This window comes from Chrysemys picta, chromosome 8 (genome assembly GCF_011386835.1).
Source record: "Chrysemys picta bellii isolate R12L10 chromosome 8, ASM1138683v2, whole genome shotgun sequence".
Classification (NCBI taxonomy): Eukaryota; Metazoa; Chordata; order Testudines; family Emydidae; genus Chrysemys; species Chrysemys picta.
Window position 1 is genome coordinate 81,895,669 of NC_088798.1, and position 22,609 is coordinate 81,918,277.

Below are 22,609 nucleotides of genomic sequence, written 5' to 3' on the forward strand. Positions count from 1 at the left end.
TAACAAAAACAAGATGATAGGTTGCATAAAGAATGGGCTAGTCAATAATACATAAATTATAGTTACCTTTATATAAATCAATGCTGTGGCCTCATCAGGAATATTGTGTGCAGGTCTGGTTACCCCATCTCAAAAAGGAAACTGATGAACAGGAGTGGGATCAGACAAGGGCAACAAGTGTGATAAGAGGCCTAGAAAAACTGTCATATGAAGACTGAGAAGACTAGGACTGCTCACCATAGAAAAGAGATGAAGTGAGGACATGACAAAAGTATGTAAAACAACAAATGGTCTAGAGAAAGTATACTGGGAGCTTTTATTTTCCTTGTCTCAAAAGAACCGGAGGACATTCAGTGAAATTAAAAGGTGGGAAATGCAAACACAACAAAGGGAATTTTTTTTACAGAATGTGTAATGAAATTGTGAAACTCACTGCCATAAGAAACTGTTGAAGTATCTAGTGCTGGTAACTATCAGAGACAGGATACTGGACCAGATCGATCTTGGGTCTGATTCAGTATGGTAATTCCTCTGAGTAGGACAATACTCTGAGTAGTTTCATTGATTTTAGCCAACATGAATATGGCTACAAATAACTTCAAAAATGAATCAACAGGTGTGGTCCAAGGACTTTTCACTCAAAGTGAATTAGTGACAAATCTTATTCCACCTTAAAGCTATGCCTTACTTATACTGAATTCTCTATTTAGAGAGATTCTGGTCTCTGCTACATGGGGAACGTTCAGAGCAATGCAAGTTAATGGAGTTACACCTATGTAGCCAACTTTTGAATGTGTCCCTTCCTATGCTGAGGGGTCATGTGTGAAAAACTGGGATAATAAAAGGTAGCAACAGAAGCTAATGTTGTGAATATACTCAAGAAGGAAATAAACAGGTACTTAGACCAAAGAACTCTCCTGGGTCACAAACACTAGCTGAATAGATCCAGAAATTATAAAACACAAGTGAAAGTCTGAGAGAGGCAGCATCATATGATCAGATCAGAGGAAAATAGGTGGCAACATTCTGAATGAAGTTCAGGTCTGAACAGTGTAAAGCTTGACTAAAGAGCTTTACAACATTCTAATCTTATAGCTGTTAAAGAATGAAGCAGCATCTCTTTGATTAAGCATGAAACTTACCCTACATGCACTGAAGAGATAAGATTGTCAGATCATCTTACAGGTTAGTGACATGAGATGCAGGTGTAAAGCACATATGTCCTACCTCTGAAACTTGAACAAACTCAAGGTAATTTAAGCAAACTGAATTTGGACTGACTGCCCTAAAGAATGGGGAAAGTATAGAGGTTTGACTCAACTTTAGTATTTCTAGGCATTTCTGCTTGGATGAAGGCAACAATTAGGAAAAGTCAAAAGTAAGAAGCGTATGCACAAGTATTTGAATGTTATCAGAATGTATGCAATAGGAAAGGCCACTTTAATATAAGATCATCCAAAAGGCAACATACAGAAGAGAAAAAAAGAACCTTGGGAAACTTTACAAAAGATGAACTGAGGCAAGTTAGTACAGACGCTCCCCGGGTTACGCAAGACCCGACTTACGCAAATTCACACTTACGGAAAAAGTTCCATAAGCCAGAAATAGGATTTTCGAGTTGGGGAAATTTTTGCGTAACGTACGGGTATACGTTTCCGAATTAAGCAAAATTCGAGTTACGTAAGGCTTTCCGGAACAGAACGATTACGTAAGTCGGGGAGCGTCTGTATGGTTTCAGTACTGACCGTTCAATAAAATAAATTTAATTAGCACACAAATGCTTTCTCTCTGAGACAGCGCAGTTACTGAAGGCAGCTAAGCAGTTCAAGATAGTTTGCATATTAACAGTTAACCTCCCAAACATTTACCATTAGTAGTTTTGGTGCCAGGTTTAGTACAGACACCACAATGAAAGAAATGAAGTAGATCTAGAGATGGCTCCTTAAAACTGCTCAAGCTGTACTGGGTGCAAGGACAAGAATTGCAAGAAAGCTATAAGAGGTAAGAGAGAAGATTAACCTGCTACAAACAGGTAAGGCTGAGCAAACACTTAAAACAAAAATACTATGAAAAGGGCAATAAAATTGACAGGCTTTTAGACAGAAAGTTAAGGAAAAAGGATAAATCAGCCATCCCACTGATTAGAAATAAAAAGGGAGATTTAGGAACTGGGATCAAACAGATCTCTGAAACGTCTGCTAACTTTTACCATACTTTGTACACTTCAGAACATCCAAATCCTGAACTTATAGATACCTGAGAAGCATGAAACAAGTCAGCTCTCAGAAGATGATGAGGCAGCTCTTGATGGGCAAATTGCTCCAGATGAAGCTGTAATTAGGAATTTAAAATCCAACAAAGCTTCAGGTCCCAATGAGTTTTCTGGGGAGCATCAAGCTCTGAAGCAAGTGATAGCCCCTATTTCAACTGAATTGTTTAATGGTATATTGCAAGGGAACGAGATTCCAGCTTCATGGAAAGAGTCAAAAATGTGGTCATTCCTAAAGAAGAAAAAGAGCTTAACAACTATGCATTATACAGACCTATTTCTCTAATTAAGATGGATACTAAAATTTTTGTCAGGGTACTAGCAAACATACTGACGGTCATCTTTCCCAGATATGTTCACCTTGACCATTCTGGGTTTTTTGCTGACAGGCATTTATCTGATATCAGAATAACTCCAAATTTGATCTATAATGCTAATTCTAGCAATTGTTCCTTTGGATACTGAGAAAACCTTTCACCAGCTGGAGTGGGAGTACCCAAGGAAGATTTTGGTAAGGTTTGGCTTTAGAAGTCAGTTTTTTACGGGCATATAGGCCCTGTATGCTTACCCTTGAGCATCTGCTTTGATTAACGGTCATCAATCTCCTCCTTTTAATTTGTCTGGAGGTACGAGACCTACTTAATCCCCTTTTGTTTGCTTTGGTAATGGAGCCCTTTGCAATAAATGTGAGAAACAGCCTCTTGGTAAAGAGCATCAAACCATCTTCTGGATTAGAACACAAAATAGCTTTATATGTTTACAATGTCTTGTTACAGTTGCAGAATCTATTATCCTTAAAAATTATAGAACAATTGACTTTGGAATTTGGGGAGGTATCAGATTTCAAACTAAACTAAAAAAAAATGAAATTTTAGGAATTAATATTCCCAAAAGAGTTAAAATAAACTGTTGACAGCTACATACATTTAAATGAGAAAAGGAATCTTTAAAATATTTAGGAATAAATAGTGTGGAGAAAAAACAGAAATCTTTTTAAGGCAAATTATCCTCTACTGTGGAATAAAATAATAAGAAACTTGGAGGAATGGAACAAACATGAGACTTCTTGGCTAGATAAGGTAGCCTCCTGAAGTTATTAGTTTTGTTTCAGTACATTCCTGACAGGACATTAAAAACATGGCAGGAAGCACTATTAAAATTCATATGGAAACATAAAATACCAAGGCTTGGTCTACACTACCCCCCTAATTCGAACTAAGGTACGCAACTTCAGCTACGTGAATAACGTAGCTGAAGTCGAAGTACCTTAGTTCGAACTTACCTTGGTCCACACTCGGCAGGCAGGCTCCCCCGTCGACTCCGCGGTACTCCTCTCGCCGAGCTGGAGTACCGCAGTCGACGGCGAGCACTTCCGGGTTCGACTTATCGCGTCCAGACTAGACGCGATAAGTCGAACCCAGAAGTTCGATTGCCAGCCGCCGAACTAGCGGGTAAGTGTAGCCAAGGCCCAAGGGTGAGATCTTAAAGTTGGACTAGCTTTCCCTAATTTATCTTAATATTATTATGCATAACAATGAAAAGTATGATCAATTGGATTAACAATAGGCTATCCAAACACTTGGTAAAAAAAACAAAACTGAAGGCAAATATAGCCATTCTTACTAACTGTTGCGTTAAAACTAAATTTAAAAAAAAAATCACCCATTCATCCAGGCCACCTTGACAGCTTTGGACAAAATTTCTAAATTCCTGTCACCGAAGCCTTGTCCTTTAGCTACTTTTATTAATAATCATCAGGAATTTATCTATAGGAAATATCGAAGCGACTATTCGTTGTGGGTAAGAGCTGAGACTACTCAATTTGGACAGTTGTTCATCGGTCCTGATTTGAAATCAAACCAAGAGATATGTAATAATGTAAATAATATAAAGATCCTGTATTCTCAATATTTATTAGTCAAACACAGGAGCGGATTTACCATGAAACAAACTGGGCCCCCAACGACAGGGGGGCACCCAAAATGCAGGACAAATATCTGACAACCTGCCCCCGAGGCCCGGCCAGCAGAGCAGCAGGGCTCAGGCAGACTGCCTGCATGCATGCCGTGGCTGGTGGCCCCACGCCGCTCCCAGAAGCGACCGCCTGCTAGCATGTCTCTATGTACCCCTGGCGTGGGGGGAAGGGGCTCCGCATGCTGCACCTGCCCTGGGCAGCGCCCAGAGACCTGCTGATCCCCTCCCCATAAGGGGCATACAGAGGGGTGCCAGCAGCAGGGCTAAGGCAGCTCCCTGCCCGCTATGCTTCCCTCCCTCCACGCCACTTCGTTCCCAGAAGCGGCTGGGTCCCTGCGACCCTTGGGAGGCGGTGAGTCTCCATTCACTGCCCCCGCCCCAAGTACCGACTCCGCAGCTCACATTGTCTGAGAACTCCGGCCAATGGAAATTGCAGGAGCAGCACCAGAGGGCAGAGTCAAGCGAAGCCCCCCTGGCCTCCCCCACCTAGGAGCCGCTACCGAAGGGGTGTGTGTGCCGGTCGCTTTGGGAGCCATGCTGCCCAAAGTAAGCGCTGCCCCCCTACCCCTGTCCCGCACCCCAACCCTGCACCCCAACCCCGCACCCCAACCCCTTGCCCCAGCCCAGAGCCCACGCTTCTCACCCAAACTTCCTCCCAGAGCCCGCACCCCTCACTCCTCCTTCCACACCCCAACCCCCTGCCCCAGCCCCCAAACTTCCTCCCACAGCCTGCCCCCCTCCCTCTCTACTGCACCCCAACCCCCTGACCCAATCAAGGTACCTCACTTTATTTTCATTTACTTCCCATTACTTATAATATAGGATGAGGACAAAGAAAAAAAGAATGAAAAATGGGGGGGGGAAGCTAAGAAAGAATGTTGTTTTTCTTGGCTTGGTCCTGAGGGGGAGGGGGGGCCTGAACATGAAGCTTCACACAGGGCCCCACTAACTCTAAATTCGCCACTGGTCAAACATTTTAATGTGAAGTCTGGATACAAGACAGCTCTATTTAGACCTTCAACCATATTTGAGTTGATTACCCAGGAGCACGTTTGAATTCTTCTTGAGCATATCAGATAAAGTAACTCTTTTAGCATAGTCTTGAAGTTGGCTGATGTAAAAGTTTCCAAATATATATTAGTACTCTCATAGCAGTGGAGTTTTTTAAAAGGAGATGTATCAAAAAGTTTCCAAAGAGTCACTCTGTGTTTTAACCAAAGTGATGACATGTTGTATAATGCCTGACTAGAGATTTAATCAAGAAGTTTTTGGGCATCATCTCCTGGAGATAAGTAGGCAAGGAAGAGAAATGTTCTCTTGAAGGGAGTGTTCGATAGTAATGTCAGTGATGACAAATTAAGGATCCTGGAAGTAGATATTTTTTCTCCAGACTACAACTAAGGGCTTGTCTATACTTACAGTGCTGCAGTGGCACAGGCACTGTAGCACTTAGTGAAGATGACAGGTTTCAGGGTAGCAGCAGTGTTAGTCTGTATCCTCAAAAAGAACAGGAGTACTTGTGGCACCTTAGAGACTAACAAATTTATTAGAGCATAAGCTTTCGTGGGCTACAACCCACTTCTTCGGATGTCCGAAGAAGTGGGTTGTAGCCCACGAAAGCTTATGCTCTAATAAATTTGTTAGTCTCTAAGGTGCCACAAGTACTCCTGTTCTTTTTTAGTGAAGATGCTATCTCCGCCTGTCAGTGTAGGTACTCCACATCCCTGAGAGACAGTAGCTATGTCGATGGGAGAAGCCCTCCTGTCGACAAATGCTGTCTACACTGCAGGTTAGGTTGGCATAACTATATCACTCAGGGGTGTGGATTTTCCACACTCCTGAGCAACGTAGATATACCGACATAAATCTGTAGCGTAGATCAGGGCTAAGTTTCTAGACAGAGGCAAATGCTTATGTCTTCCCTGCAATTTACCATATGACCATGGTGCACATTGCTATTAATTTCTTAACGAAAGAGTTAAGAATGAGCAAGGACCTGTCTGGAAAAGAATCAAGTTTCAGCAGCTTTCATCTGAATTACACATATACTTCCCAGTTGGGGAAAGGAAAGATTTGTCCTTATACCCACCCTCTTTCAGTTTGGTGAAGCTCTTTCAGAATCAAAATATTTTTTGATATTTCAGCTCACACTCTTGTTTAATACTAATATTTATATAATAAAGCGGATATACCTCGTCAGTTGGCCATGCAGTGAGATCAGTGAGGGGGCAAGGCAAGTATTAATATGAATCTAACACAGGAGGAAAAGACGAGGCTTTTATCATCTGGAAACAAAACTAGTGACAGAGGCTACTATAGTTAAGATGAAAGCCATAGCAGTATACTTCAGAGGGTAAATTGTGAGATACATGCTTAACAGCAATGCCCCTCCCCCAACCCATATATGACAGTGTTAACACTCAACTGAAAACAGAACCATACTGTACTACAGGTAATCTTTGCAACCACATAAAATGATCACAAATTCCAATGTGGGGTTTGTCTTGTTAGTCTTAGATAAGCAAAAGAAAGTTTGATTTACATGACTGAAGAGGTTAAATTGATTTTAACTCCCCATTCAAGCTCTGATTCAATTACTCACTTCAATTAGAAGCACCTCCTTCAATTACATTCAGTTCATCTTGTAAGATTCAGTGTTTCTAGTTTAAGCAAAGTGTTAAATGCCTCAATAATTCTGCTTTCCATATTCCCCCTTCAAGCATGCGTGTACACACATACACACATGTACAAACCACTCAACCCTACTGCTCTAGAAAAAAAAATAACACAAATGTATTCAAGCACAGTACTTGAAGAACACAAGAACACAAAACTGTCATAAGGAAAAGGAAAGGGTCTTCAGTTCCCTTTATCACCCACACAGTCAGGGCTAGACTCAGAATCCTGTGAAATCTGTACTCTGGCTCTTAGCAGTAACTTAAACAGACTGCTCTTTATAATTAATTTAACAACTATCTTTGGAGAGTGTATATGTGAGAGGGAAACAGATTCACATAACTACAACCGGGTATTTGGCTGGCTACCAATAAAAAAGGGCAACAGCAGGCATTAGGTTAGGAAAGCCTGCAGCTGCATAAACCACATTTCTTTCTTCCAGTATGCATGCTGAAAGTAGTCTGGATACAGAACAAAAGCAGAGGAGAAATGCCCCACATCTTTGAGATTTTTCCTTCTTACACTATTGGTTTTCATTTGCAAATCAGCACTGCACCATTATTTGTTGTTTGTGCTTCTCATTGCCCTTTTATTTTGAGGCATGTGGAGAGCTTTCACATTTTAGTTAGCTAAATTTAATTGCATTCCACTGAGGCAGATTAATGCACTGAGCTGCCAATAGCAGAGATGGACAGTGAATCACAGAGCTATACTTATGGCTGTGAAATTTTGTTTCAAAAGTAAAACCAACAGAGGAGCCAAGACACACTGAAGTATCACACCAAATCTGAAAAATGTATTTATATGCAGGATATTGCAATCTATAGATGCATACTGGGTCTAATCCTTCCATAGCAAGCATTTTCAAAACTATAACTCCTAAATTCTAAGGATTGTTTCAACCTTAATCCCTGTACAAGAAAATTCAACCTGTAGCGAATAAAACGTCTACATTTTCCCTAAATGGCATCTTTCTTTTATTAGTTATGTATTCCTCCTGGAAGCTCTATTCCCTTTCCGACGAGTTAACTGTTCTGTAGGCTCATATAGCCAAAGTTTGGAAATCCATTTGAATTTGGAGTAGAAAGCTATCCCAGGCAAATGTCAACTTCTGCAAAATCTAAACTCTCAATGTATAAGGTTTTCTAGCCTTTAGGATTGCAGAGATTATACTCCACATTTGGAAGGCTAACTGATGTTTGTTGTATTCCAGAGTCTACAGACAGTTCTAATGCCTCTGGTGCTTATTGCAGCTTTGCTGCAGAAAAGTGAGAACTGCCAGAATCTTATCAGTTTTCACTGCCTAGTGATCAGAGGTGAATTGATCAGAGTCCAGTCGATTTCATTCTGAGGTAACCTTGGAAGACTGTGAGCCATACCATGCCATGAATGCATAGAACTATTTACTGTGGTGAGGACCTGAAATTGGAGGCCCAAGGCGGTGGGGAACATGCTTCTCCATTCCAGAGCCGAAGGGAGTTTCAGACTGATCAGACTCCAGCTAGTCATAGGCTCCAAAGATGGAACAATGCCCCCATTTCCCTAGCAGGATCCAGGGACAATACCTTTGTTGGAATCAAAGCACTCTTCTCTATACTATAAAGATAAGTGAGATTCTTGTCTCAAATCAAGCTAATTTTGTACTGGTGCTATTCCTGATTTACAGCTAAGTTTGAGATCAGATACCAGCCTGAACTATCATGTTTCTGGGATTTTGCTCTTATCTTATGTAAAAACGAAGCGGTAATCATAAAAACAGCTTAAAATCTAGGGCCTAAATTACTATGCAGGTGTGTCTTCTGCATTTGAAAAATGATCATGAGAATTCTAGCGCCATTGTATCAAGATGTGTGCTGAGTGGTCTGTGTCAGCACAAAGGAAGCTGTCACTCAGAGAATACGATCGTTTCAGGAACATGCATTATTGAATAATGTAGGTCTCTGAAACACCAGTCTGTAGGAAGCTTAATCCTGAATTAGCCCTAAGGACAGAATTCATCATTCATAGTTTCATAAATAAGTAGCTACTTCAACTTCATGTTGCAGAAACACACTATGACTAAGCCACTTGACTAGGTGAAGTCATTTAGCAGGCCATTAGAAGTGCCTGACAGCTTTCCAGTCTAAAACTTATGTTGACTGAGGAAGAGAAGATTTACTTACCATCATGTGAACATCCACTATTTATATATATTAAGATATTTGCATTGCTAAATATTTGTATTGTTCAACATTTGTATGCTACTAAAATAACATACATGCAACATATAAGCAATTTATTATAGTTGCTTTTTCTTAACCTTGTCCTTTAATCTCAAAATACGAGTTTTCAAAAGTTCTTCCACTCCTTATACACCAGGGGTGGGCAAACTACGGCCCACAAGCCAGATCCAGCCTGCCAGCTGTTTTAATCCAGCCCTCAAGCTCTTGCTGGGGAGTGGGGTCTGGGGCTTGCCCCACTCCAGCCAGGGAGCAGGGCCAGGGACTGCTCCACGTGGCTCCCGGAAGCAGCAGCATGGACCTTCTCCGGCTCCTACGCATAGGAGCAGCTAGGGGGCTCCGCTCTGCATGCTGCCCCTGCCCCAAGTGCCGCCCTCACAGCTCCTATTGGCCAGGAATCACAGCCAATGGGAGCTGCAGGGACGGTACCTGCGGATGGGGAAGCGTGCAGAGCCGCCTGGCCGCACCTCTATGTAGGAGCCAGAGAAGTGACATGCTGCTGCTTCCGGGAGCCACTGGAGGTAAGCATCGCCCAGAGCCTGCACCCCTGAGTCTCCTCCGGTGCCCGAACCCCCTGCCCCAGCCCTGATCCCCATCCCGCACTCCAAACCCCTCAGTCCCAGCCCAGAGCACCCTCTTACACCCCAAACTCCTCATCCCCAGCCCCAGTCCAGAGCCCGCACCCCCCACCCCAGAACCCCCTCCCTCACCCTGAACTCCTCATTTCTGGCCCCACCCCAGAGCCCACACCCCGAACCAGAGCCCTCACCCCTTCCCACACCCCAACCCCAATTTTGTGAGCATTCACAGCCCGCCATACAATTTCTATTCCCAGATGTGGCCCTCAGACCAAAAAGTTTGCTCACCCCTGTTATACACCTTTCTCTTTCTGCAATGCATTGAGACCAACTGAGAAAGCAGACATGGATCCCTCACACTTGTTTCTGCTCTGACCAAAGCTATGGATTCAAGGTAGAAGGGACCATTGTAACACAGGCCACAGCAAAATTGAGGCTCAAAGCAATAAGTTAGACCAGTGGTTCTCAAACTGTGGGTCGAGTCCCTAAAGTGGGTTGTGAACACTTTTTAATGGGGTTGCCAGGGCTGGAATTAGACTTGCTAGGGCCCAGGGTCCAAACCCCACCACCCAAGGCCAAAGCCCAAGCCCAAGCCCCACCACCCAGGGCCAAAGCCCAAGCCTGAGCTCCACCGCCTGGGGCCGAAGCCTAAGGACTTCAGCCCTGCGTGGCGGCGCTAAGGTTACAGGTGTCCTATCTGGGGCTGAAGCCTTTGGCTTCAACTTTGGCATCCCCACCTGGGACGGTGGGGCGCAGGCTTCAGTCCCCCCTTCTGGGGTCATGTAGTAATTTTTGTTGTCAGAAAGGGGTCGCGGTGCAAGGAAGTTTGAGAACTCCTGAGTTAGATCATCCTTCCTCATCACTTTAAAGGCTACAGAAGCCTTCAGGGCTTTGAAATTCAGGTCAGCTTTTGAAGGCAGGTCTCTTGCAGCACACCATACAATTTTTGGCTCATTCTATCCATCATGAGAGTGAACTTCTGAATCCTTCTGGTGCTGTCATACATCACTTAGGCCTGTTTATACATATAAGCAAGAAGATGCTGTGACACCATGCTTCTTATGGACAGGAGAATGATAGACTGTTGAAAAAAATTGCCAAAGATTCTATTCTACAGTTAAAATTGGATAATTTCAGTTGATACAATCAACTCTAGTAGTTCAGCTGATTCTTAGATGATTATAGAACCCTCTTTCTGCCAGTCACTTCTCCTAAGTATCTAAAGTTTCTGGGTGTTCCATTATGTCTGCATCCAGACACACTCCTGCAATAATTCCTTTAACAAGCTTCAGTTAACACAAAACATATCTAACTAAACTACAAATCCAACATCAACTAATATAACAAAAACTATATAGACAGACTTAAGCACTGCATCTATACAGTATCCCTAATCATATTTCTTTACACTAAATTAAACTGGAAAGAGGGATTTAGGGAAGCTTTAAAAGTTGAGTCTCTTATCTTTAGTTACCAGTTGTGGCTCGCTGAATGAATTGACCAGATATTATACGGGCATTGTCAACTTGAAATCTGGCCAATTTGAAGGAAATGAGTTCAAAAAGGAGTTTTAAGTCATATCTGCCTCCATATCCACTGCAATCTGTGGTTTTACAGCAAATCACTTTTTTATATAGTATCTCTGCCTTTTTTCTGCATGAAAGACCCCTCTTCCCCCAAAAATAGTGACGCTGACTATTTACAAACTGCTATCAATTGCAATGAACTATGTTACAGTAATTTTAAAGTTTACTTGTAACAGTACTAGATAAAAAATTATTTCAGTCTGAAAATATGCTAGGGCCTGGTGGACCTCCTCACACCAGTTTCACACTGCTGTTACTCCAATGACTTCGGTAATTATTCCTAATTCATACCAGTAAAAGAACAGCTTCAGGTTCAAGGCTTGTCAGTACCATATGTATTTCTAGCAGAATATCATTGAAAAATTTCATATATTGGGTTGTTTTGTAGAAAACAGTGAAAACCTGGTTATCAGTAGTAAATACACAGTCCATGTTGTTGCAGTATCACAACACACACACCTAAAATAAGGTGCATATTTGTACATTGCAATTGTTTATATTTTATTGCGATTACCTATATGGGAAAAGACCAGGATTTTTAGATGCCACTATTAGTCCTCACTAGTGCTAACAGATTTTTGGTTTGTGTTTAGTTTCATTAGAAGAATAAGGGTGCACAAAAAAGGCTACTCCTGGAATGCAGCTGCTCCCTGAAATCCTGTAAAGTTAGGAACTGGACAAATCATTCATTCTCATGGCTAACAAACATTTGGCTGTCAGATGAATAACTGAGCTAGAATCAAACAAATGCGTGGGCACTGGCATCCTGACAAATATAATGGAAAACTGATACAAAGAATCAATTGCTGGGGGGGAAATAATCAATTAAAAAAGTTGAACCAGACCTGTAAATTATCACACAACAAGAAAGACTCTCTTAAGAGACTTACTCCATTTAACTGTTTAAAATTATTACAGCAGTATTCTGTAACACCTTGTGCTCGTTACAATTGTTTTGGACTATGACCTTCTTAAAAAAAAAAAGTTTCATTAAGTCAAAGAATCCTGAAATTCATCAAAGTACAAAGTATGAAATTTTATATATGTAGATCACTATTGCATTTAGAAATTTTAATATAGTATTTGAGGCAGTTCCCTTCTTCAGTTGCAGTAAACATACAAGTAATTAAAATTTGTTAACATTATCTGTCTCTCCGCACCCTATATCTCCTCCTAAAGTATAATTGACAGTTTCAGTGACTTTTCCATCGTTTAGCAAGAAAACTGAATTGATCATATGCTGCTAATTTTAACTGTAAAATTTAAAAAAAAGACTTACAGACTTAAGTAGACAAATCATTTGAAAAGTAACTGGTCATACACAGCAGGTGCTTTTAATACTTGAATGTAATTTATAATAATGATTAACACAAGAATAGTGCACACATCAGAGCAAAGAGGGTCAAGAAGGAAGCTGAAGAGTAATACAAAAAGACTGAGAAAAAGAAAAGCACTGTGGGAGATGAATGACTCCATGAATAACCTATGGGAATGTAGGACATGATATTTTGTTGTAAAGAGATGGGCCAAAACCTAGAATGTGCTGTAGTATAGCACTAGCATACTATAATATAGTAATATCACCACTTATCTTAGATCGTTAGTCCCTGTCCCATAGTCACTATGTGTTTGTAGAGCACATCACAACTAGGTCCCAATCCTGACTGGATTCTTTGGATGTTACCACAATGCAAATAGCAATCGTGATCTCAATATGTTTGATAACAAGAATAGCTTGCATGTCAGATCTGCAAGAGCACTGAAGTAACAAAGGGGCAAGACACTTATGTGAAAAGAATGAAATTGGAAACAAAAGCCAGAACAACACTTCCCCCAAATATTTGTAATACCGCTTAGAAATCCCAATCAAGGATCAGAACCCCATTGTGCTAGGCACTGTACATCATGTAACAAAGATAGTTCCTGCCACAGAGAATTTACAGTCTAGGTTTGAGGGATGGATGGAAGGCTAAGGAAAACAAAAAACAGTTCAGCTGACCACTTTCCCTACCAATGCCAGACAGAAATGATTTCTAGACATCATGGCAGAGGCAGGTTGTAAATAGATTTAAAAGAAAGAGAGAGAGAATAAGGTGGTGGTTTTATGAATTTTAAATTAGTTTGAAGGATAGACATATAGGAGGACTATTACTAGCACACCAAAACAGATCTTTGAAAAACTCTTCAAGCAATGGGTGTTTTTGGACTTGAGCAAGAGATTTAGCATATAGGACAATTAGAAGGTCATGACATCAGCCAAGGGATGTCTCTCACTTTCATTAACATTCTAATGGTTACCAAGTAGCTGTTACACTGCCACTTAGCTCTCCACTGTTTAACACACTTAAACAAAAGGCTAAAGTCAGCTCTGAGTGTCAGCAGTGCAAAAACAATAAAGGTAATCAGTCAGGTTGCACCTGTCTAACTAGGGAAGAATGTGGCCCAAAATTGCAGAATGTTAATAGTCTGACAAATTTAAAGCAACCAGGACATTCCAAGGTAAACTCCCCAAGTCACACTTTATATAGTAAGATATTATCATGGTGTATTTAAAGATAAAAACTTTAAGAAGTCACTTTTTATGAATAGAGGGCAAAAAGAAAATTATAAGTAGGGCTCTTAGTAGCCAAAGTTACAGGAGTGGAAATCCCCTTCTTCCATCAAAGACTATAAATTGAATCATCTCAATGGAGTCAAACTGCAGGCTTGGGTATGAATGTAAAGTCCCCATCCCACACACTGAGGGAGGTACAGAGAATTTAGTCCTAACCAGGACCATTTTTAATTTGTATTATAATAGTATTTAGAAGTGCCAATCAGGATCGATACATAAATATGGTATTCATCAACCAAAACCAAATCACTTGTTTACTAAAAACCTTATCCAGGAGTAGCAGATTAGCACCAGGAATCCCTGAAAATATGTTCTGGTATATTCATTCCGCCAATATGAAAGCTATTATGACTCAAGCTCCAACCTAGCAGTGCCCTGACAAAAAATTGTGGGGATCAGGCAAAATTCAAGATAGCTACATCACTTTCTCCAGCCTCTTTGCGCTGGTACCCTAACACTGAGCTTACTACCCAGGTTTGCCTGTATATCCTATAGTGGTGAGAGCTCCCTCCGCATAGAAAGAGAAGTGGTTTGGGGGTAAATCAAAGTAATCCAAGCCATGTAAACGTGCACCCAGTGCTGGGTGTTTTACAAATCTTGTAATAAAGCCTCTTTCGCCTGCGCCATTGGCAACTGAAGCAACACACGCTGAACAAACACAGCTATCTCCTGGGCCAGCTGTCGGGGGAAGTCCAGTGAGCCCCAGTTTAGGGCTCGAGGTGCCCCTTTAGCATCAGGCTCTTTCTTTGTGCTACTGCACTGCCTATTCCCTCCGGCCCAAGGGCAGGCGGTGGCTGGGTGAACAGACACCTCTCCCTGCACCTGCCTGGCTTCCCTGAATGGCAGCGAGGGAGTCAAACCGGTCCGGCCTCATACCTGTCTCTCGGGTCGATCCAGCTGGTGGTTTTGTTGGTGTGGTCGATATAATACACTTTCCCATCGAAGTCCCGGGCTTCTTCCCAGCCCTCTGGCAAAGGTAGCTCCTTCCTTGGCATCTTCTCCAGGCCGGGTTGAACTGCCCCATAAAGAGCTCAGCCCCTGGTCCCCGCAAGAGCAGAAGGGGGCGGGCGAGGATTCCCCTTCCTTGCAAGGCCCAGAGCTCTGGGGGCAGCACCGATCAGCCCAGCCACTGCAAGGAGGAACCGGCGGGAGTCACATCCTCCGCTCGGGGGGCCAACGGGCGATGCAAGGCGGTGCCGGGTGATGCCAGGTGCCCGGCGCTGGGGAGCGGGGCAGGGCGGTGCCAGGTGCCCGGCGCTGGGGCGGGGGGGAGCGGGGCAGGGCGGTGCCAGGCGATCACCAGCACAGGCTCCCCAGCGCTGTCCAGCGCCCCGAGGCGGCGGCTCCCCTCACGCCTCCATTTTCCGCTCGGCTCCTGCCGCCCGGCGAGTGCCCGGGGCCTGGGGGTGGCTCCTCTCCTCCCGCTCCCGGCCCAGCCTGGCACCGACACCTCCGCCGGCGGAGCGGGGGATGCTGCTCCGTGAAGGGGCCCAGCGCCCTGCCGCTGCGGCCCGGCCCCGCCTGCCGGGGAGCGCTGGGCTCGCCTCACGCCTCCAGGTGCTACTGTAATGCAGGTAATAGCGCTGCCCCCGCGGAGCTGCTGCTGCCGCCGCTGCTACTGTAAACACGGGTGCACCGGAGGCAGGCGCCTCCCCCTACCCAGGGCACGGGGGTGGGCACAGCACAGCGCCTCCCTCTGCCCAGGCGGGGAGGCGCTGGGGGCTGGGCACAGAGCAGCACCTGCCCCGGGCACCGGCTGGGGGCTCTCAGCAGCACCCCCCCCCTGTCAGGAGGATGGTGGGGTGGGCCCCAAGGCATCTACTCCGCCAGGCAGCGATGGGCTGGGGCGTTTCAAGCTACCCTTGCCCCTAGGCAGATTGGGCTAGTGCCTAGAACAGGGAACTGTTGGCAGGATTCCGTCCCTCCCCCTCTGTATCACCTTGGCTCTCTATGCCCTAGCGTTCCCACGTGTAAAATACTGACCTCCCCCCGTGCTCAGGTTAACACGGTTGTGAGCTGGAGGCTGGAGCATGAATGCATGGATTTATTATTTGCCAAGCCCAGCCTGCCTCTGCTCTGTACACAGTGTTAAGTAGCCATAGCCCTTACCCCACTGAGTTTACAATCGAAACCCTACCATTCCAATCCAGAAAGTCACAGCTGATCACAAGAGGAATACATCACCTTGGGGTGGCATACATTGTTAGTAGTGGTTTCCTCCCACCCCCCACACACGCCACTCCTTTTTTCAGAAATAAAGTTTTGGGTGGTAGATTAAAGCTGGTAAGATTTAGTCAGTGTGTTCAGAGGAGAACTTAAAGGAGAAACTAGGGCCCAGATCCATAAAAGCATTGTCACGGAAGTCCCAGTTTTGGCTCCACTGTATCCCCAAAACCTGCACTGAACCCTTAGGTACCAAAACTCACTTGGCACCTACATTTTTAAAGTAAAAGTTCCCTAGGCACCTGTGTTGCAGACTCTGGGCATGCACACTGCTTCCACTCTCTAGGCCAGGGGTAGGCAACCTATGGCACACGTGCCGAAGATGGCACGCAAGCTGATTTTCGGTGGCACTCAAACAGCCTGGGTTCTGGCCACTGGTCCGGGGGGCTCTGCATTTTAATTTAATTTTAAATGAAGCATCTTAAACATTTTAAAAACCTTATTTACTTTACATACAACAATAGTTTAGTTATATATTATAGACTTACAAAAAGAGACCTTCTAAAAATGTTAAAATGTATTACTGGCACACGAAACCTTAAATTAGAGTGAATAAATGAAGACTCGGTACACCACTTCTGAAAGGTTGCTGACCCTTGCTCTAGGCATCCACATGCCTAGCTCCTGCGTACACCCCAGAGTGATTCATAAACCAGGAAAGGTAGGGGTTCAGCCACTTCAATTGCGTGCAGGGCCTGGTCCAGTTCACAAGCTCAGAGGTCACTTACTGAATGGAGTCCATTCAAAATCAAGGGGGGAGAGAGGAAGAGAAGAACATAGCGGGGTACACCTTTAACTTTTAATCCAATGGTTACAGCACTTGCCCGGGAAATGAAGACTGGTTCAATTCCCCTTCTCTGCCAGAGGGGAAAGGATTCAAAACAGGGGTCTCACATCCCAGGCAAGTGCTCTAACCATGGGACTAAAGGGGTGGCACCACCATCTCGCCTCCCATTTTTGTGGAGTGAGTCAGGGGCTCACTCATTTCCTCAAGCAGCAACATAGGCACCTAAACCACCTGATTCTGGGCAGCAGGTTTCTGTTTGTGGGTTGATAAGCAGAGATAAGTCTAGGCTGCAGAGAGGTGCTTAGGTGTCTAGCTCTTTGACAGGGGTGGGGCTAAGTACACCCCCTCCCTTGTTGGCATCTCCCATTGGCTAGCTTAGGCAGCTTCCCACCTCACATACTGGCTTTTATGGATCACATTCCTACTTGCCTTTCTCTCCTCATGCATTGTACAGGTGCCAAGCTGCCCAGGTGCCTAGCTCAGATCGTAGTTCTGTGATTTTTTCTTAGTGCCTAAAGTTTAGGAGCTGTGACATTCACCATTGCAATGCCCATGTCCCTTTGTGGATCCCACCCTACACACCTAGTGCACCAAGAGAGAAAAATAATCCTAGGCACACTGAGCAGTATATGGAAGACAGCACAAAGCTGAACACACATACTGTACTGGCCTAGGTTTCTTGGGATGCTGAAAGCATCCTGATGTGTCTGCTAGATTTAGGTTGACCAGATGTCCCGATTTTATAGGGACAGTCCCAATATTTGGGGCTTTTTCTTATATAGATGTCTATTACCTCCACCCCCTGTCCTACTTTTTCACACTTGCTATCTGGTCACTCTAGCTAGATTACCTATACTTTTTGACTACTGACCATTTTAAGGTAAAATACCATTTATTAATTCTTTCAGTTTTATACCAATTGAGTATATCAAAACACTTCATTTATTAAACTCATACCATCACCCATGCAAGGTAGAACTGATGATCAGAGCACTTAGGTGGTTTTCCCTGTGGTCATTAAAGTCAGTGTCAGGAATAGCAGCAAAGAGTCCTGTGGCACCTTATAGACTAACAAACGTATAGGAGCATGAGCTTTCGTGGGTGAATACCCACTTCTTCGGATGCATCCAACGAAGTGGGTATTCACCCACGAAAGCTCATGCTCCTATACGTTTGTAAGGGTACGTCTATATTTACCCGCTGGTTCGGCGGCCAGCAATCGATCTTCTGGGATCGATTTATCGCGTCTTGTCTAGACGCGATAAATCGATCCCGGAAGTGCTCGCCGTCGACGCCGGTAATCCTGCTCTGCGAGAGGAGTAGGCGGAGTCGACGGGGGAGCCTGCCTGCCGCGTGTGGACCCGCGGTAAGTACCTTTAAGTTCGAACTAAGATACTTCGACCTCAGCTACGTTATTCATGTAGCTGAAGTTGCGTATCTTAGTTCGAACTGGGGCTTAGTGTGGACCAGGCCTTAGTCTATAAGGTGCCACAGGACTCTTTGCTGCTTTTACAGATCCAGACTAACACGGCTACCCCTTTGATACATGAGTGTCAGGAATGAAACCCATTCTCCCATTTGTGTTCTTTCACTACTAGAGAAGTCTCCTTTGATTTATACATCCTTTTTCATTCCAGCAGGTTTTGTGAACTATACACCCACTTCTGTTAGGGAAGGCTGCCACCTTCATATTACTAGGAGACACGTTTAGGCAAGAATATAGGGACAAATCTCTGCTCCTATGAAAAGTCCCATGCTATATTTAATGCTAACAGAATCTCACTGACTGACATGTATACACAAAGAAACCCATACTGAAGAGGTTGCCCTTGGACGGATGAAGACATATCTGAGCTGTCTGAAAGAGCCTAGGTATTTTAAACCTGATATACCAGTAAGCCACAGAATGCAAGACTCTAATTGTCTCATATGTGCTATATACAGGCCCAGTTCATTCTCTTCTTCTGATTATGCCAAAGGACATTTTGGGGAGGAAATTTAAATGATAATCTCCCCAAATAGAAAGTCTCAACCCCCCCCCCCCCCCGAAACTTTCCCATGGAAAATATGTTCCAGGGCCTAACTCCAAGCCTAAGAGATCCAAAGGGTATCTGCAGGAGCTCAGGATGATACATGAGGCAAGCTGTGCCTCTTACCTACTACAGCTATTGAGCATATTAGCCAAATATCCACCAACACATCATTGGCATTCACAAAGCCTTCAACAGAGTCCCTCATAAGGGCTGATAGGTGGTGTTCTGTCATGAATGAGAAACTGGTTAAGAGAAAACAACAACAACAAATGGGGAATTTTCAATATGGTAGATGTTAATTGTGAGGTTCCCCAGCTTGTGTGAGGACTATTTGACCTGTTTATTAGTGACATGAAAACAGAAGTAAGGTGGCAAAATTTGTCAAGGACACAGAAGAATAGGTTAGTCTAGAATAGGGCTGTCAAGCGATTAAAAAAAGTAATCAATATTAAACAATAATAGAATATAATTTATTTAAATATTTTTGGATGTTTTCTACATTTTCAAATATATTGATTTCAATTACAACACACAATACAAAGTATACAATGATCACTATATTTATTTTTGATTACAAATATTTGCACTGTAAAATAAGAAGCAGGCAGCAGTATCTCCCGTAAATGTAAACAAACTTGTTTTTCTTAGCTATTTGGCTGAACAAAAAGTAGGACTGAGGGGACTTGTTTTATATTGTTTTGTTTTAGAGTGCAGTTATGTAACAAAACAAAAAATCTACATTGGTAAGTTACACTTTCACGATAAAGAGATTGCACTACAGTACTTGGTATTTTTCAGTTCACCTCATACATTTCTTTTGTTTATCGTTTTTACAGTGCAAATATTTGTAATAAAAAATAATAATATAAAGTGAGCACTGTACACTTTGTATTCTGTGTTGTAATAGAAATCAATATATTTGAAAACATTGAAAAACATCCAAAATATTTAATAAATTTCAATTGGCATTCTATTGTTTAACAGTGCAATTAATTTTTTTAAATCACACTTAATTTTTTTGAGTTAATCACGTGAGTTAACTGCCATTAATCATCAGCCCTAGTCTAGAATAAAAACAGGTATTGCAAAGTGACCTAACAAAGCTAATTAAATGGACATCACACTGGCAAGTGACATCCATTATTAATAGTTTCACGGTAAGGAAAAGCTTGAACTACTTTTACACTTTGCTAGGTTCTAAAGTAACAGCCACTCATGGAGAAGCTAGTGGTCAAGAAGCAAACAAGCATCAGGAGTCATAAGGTATGGGAGTAAAAAAAATAGTGCATTTACTTCAGAACAGGTCATCGTATTTCAAAAAGGATAACAGCGTAAGTAGAGACAAATTCAGGGACAGACATTAGGGACGGGGTGGGGGGTAATAGATGCCTATATAAGAAAAAGGCCCAAATATCAGGCCCAAAAAAAAGGCCTATAAAATCAGGACATCTGGTCACCCTATTTTAAAAGGACTAACCCATATAGTAAACACCTTTAATAAAATCTTCAGTTCATGAAACTACCTCCTGAAAAAGTAATGCTCAGAGCAGAAATTAAACCACAAACAAAATACATACATCTTGAAAGCCTACTGGTCACAAAGTGCGGACGCAGTCGCCAGGGCCGGCTTTAGGCCAATTCCCCCGAATCAGGCCCCGCACCCACGCCTAAGAGGGCCCCACGCCCTAAAGAAGAGCGCCTAACTTAGGCGCCTTTTTAATTTTTACTCACCCAGCGGCAGTCCGGGTCTTAGGTGGCACTTCAACGGCAGGTCCTCCACTCACTCCGAGTCTTCGGCGGCAGGTCCTTCAGTGCCACGGAAGACCCTGACCGGCGCCGGGTATTTGAATCAGGCACCGCACTTCCTAAAGCTGGCCCTGGTAGTGGCACACATATGCATGTGTTTGTCTTCTCCTTCCTTTTCCTCTGTAGAGCAGCAACCACCTTTTACCAGGTTCGCCTGTTTATATATACTCCCCTTGATTGGCTGCAGCTGTCTTGAGCTGCTGAGGGGAAACATCCGCTAGGTCCTACCTACCCCCCACCCCCACCTCTTTCTTTGGTGAGGCAAAACTGGGGCATGGGGAAACATTAACCTGGAGATACCCCCTTTGGCTCTTGAAAGGTTCATATTACCCATAATAAGGCACTCTTATTTCATTCTCTGATAACAGAAAAACAAGGGGACATTCAATTAAATTGAAAGACAGCAAAGTTTAAAACTGATGAAAGGAAATACCTTTTTTTAAAAAATACACAAAGTTTGATTAACCTGCAGAACTCATTGACACTTGATATCATTGAGGCCAGAGGTTTAGTAGTTTTTTTTTTTTTTTTAAAAGGTATCCTATTTGTAGATAATGAGAGCATTGCCATTAGAAAGGAATTAAAAATGAATTTTAAAGGGAATAGAAAGGCATAGCTCCAGGGCATAAACCAGCCGCTGACTAAAATGCGTTAGGATGAAGCTTCAATAATTGGATATTCCATAACTGTTCACTGTGGAGTTTCTTGCAGATTCCTGTGAAGCATCTACGATGGGCCACTGTCAGAGACAGGATATTAGATTGGATGGTCCCCTGACTTGATCCAGAATAGGAATGCCTGTGTCCCTACATTAAAACCACGGTTGACTTTACTGGGAACAGTTCAGTCCATTAGCGAATAATCAAAACTGTTTACAGAAGTGCAGTCCACTAGACAAGATCTGGGAGTGAGAGTCAGGAGACATGGGCTTTGTTCTGCATTCTGCCTCTGATTTGTTATGGGCAAGTGCCTCAGTTAACCATTTTTCTATTGGGTATAATGGTACTTATCTCTCTTTGTAAAGCACTTTGAGGTCTGCAGATGAAAAGTGCTATAAGAGAGCTAGGTAATATTATAGCAGAAAAAGAGCAGCAGCAGTTAAAATTTTAAAATTACATAGAAGGATGAGGAAAAAAGAGAAAGAACAAGGGAGCAGTGAGCTCAAAATACGTGTGTATTCAGATAGCATAGTCTTCTCTTGTAACGCACACTATGTTTAAGTTGTATTTATACCTTCGATCTATTGTTTTAAACAGGATTTTTTTTAATATCTAGGAAAATATTTCCAGGCATATTCAACTTCAAGTGAAAGCCCATTATTATTCCATCGTTTTCTTTCGCTCCTCTTTTTTAAACTCATAAGAATGTCTGCACATTAAAGTGTGTGCATGTACACAAGCAGGAATTTATTGCATTGTAACTCATTCCCTTTTACCACTCTTACTCACAACAAAGGAATTCAGTGTTATCAAAATCTGTTTGAATTATGAAGTAATAAACAAACAGGTGACTATTGCCACACAAGCAAACAAAAGGAAGAGATGATTCATAGGTAAGTTCTTTACATATGGAAAAGGAAGTGTTGTATGTAGGACAGAGCAGAGAACAAGGCATTCAGAACTCTTACATTCTGTTCCTGGCTCCCTGGCTCAGGGCTATCCACTGCCATTCCATCGATTATTGTTGTATTTTCAGAGCACCAACAAACCTATTGTGCTAGACCTTCTATCTTATAAATTATTAGATAGCAGCAGCCATTTTAATGCTATGATCTCTCTAAATATAGTAAACAGTGAGTTGCTGGCCAAAGCCTGGTGTATGTTTTTTATTTATTTAAGAATCTA

General features: G+C 42.9%; 1 protein-coding gene and 1 long non-coding RNA gene across 2 annotated transcripts in view; one reads left to right on the forward strand and one right to left on the reverse strand.

Annotated features, from left to right (window-relative positions):
• Positions 1 to 15,212, reverse strand: part of WWC1 (WW and C2 domain containing 1) — a 172,570-nt gene extending 157,358 nt beyond the window's left edge. Inside the window, exon 1 of the mRNA XM_008179581.4 lies at positions 14,793 to 15,212. Within this exon, the coding sequence (XP_008177803.2) occupies positions 14,793 to 14,911 (119 nt within the window). The 5' untranslated portion in view covers positions 14,912 to 15,212. The remainder of the gene's footprint in view (positions 1 to 14,792) is intronic.
• Positions 15,213 to 15,351: 139 nt separating this feature from the next.
• Positions 15,352 to 22,609, forward strand: part of LOC135973158 (uncharacterized) — a 70,361-nt gene continuing 63,103 nt past the window's right edge. The window contains exon 1 of the long non-coding RNA XR_010589859.1: positions 15,352 to 15,490. This is a non-coding gene — a long non-coding RNA (uncharacterized LOC135973158). The remainder of the gene's footprint in view (positions 15,491 to 22,609) is intronic.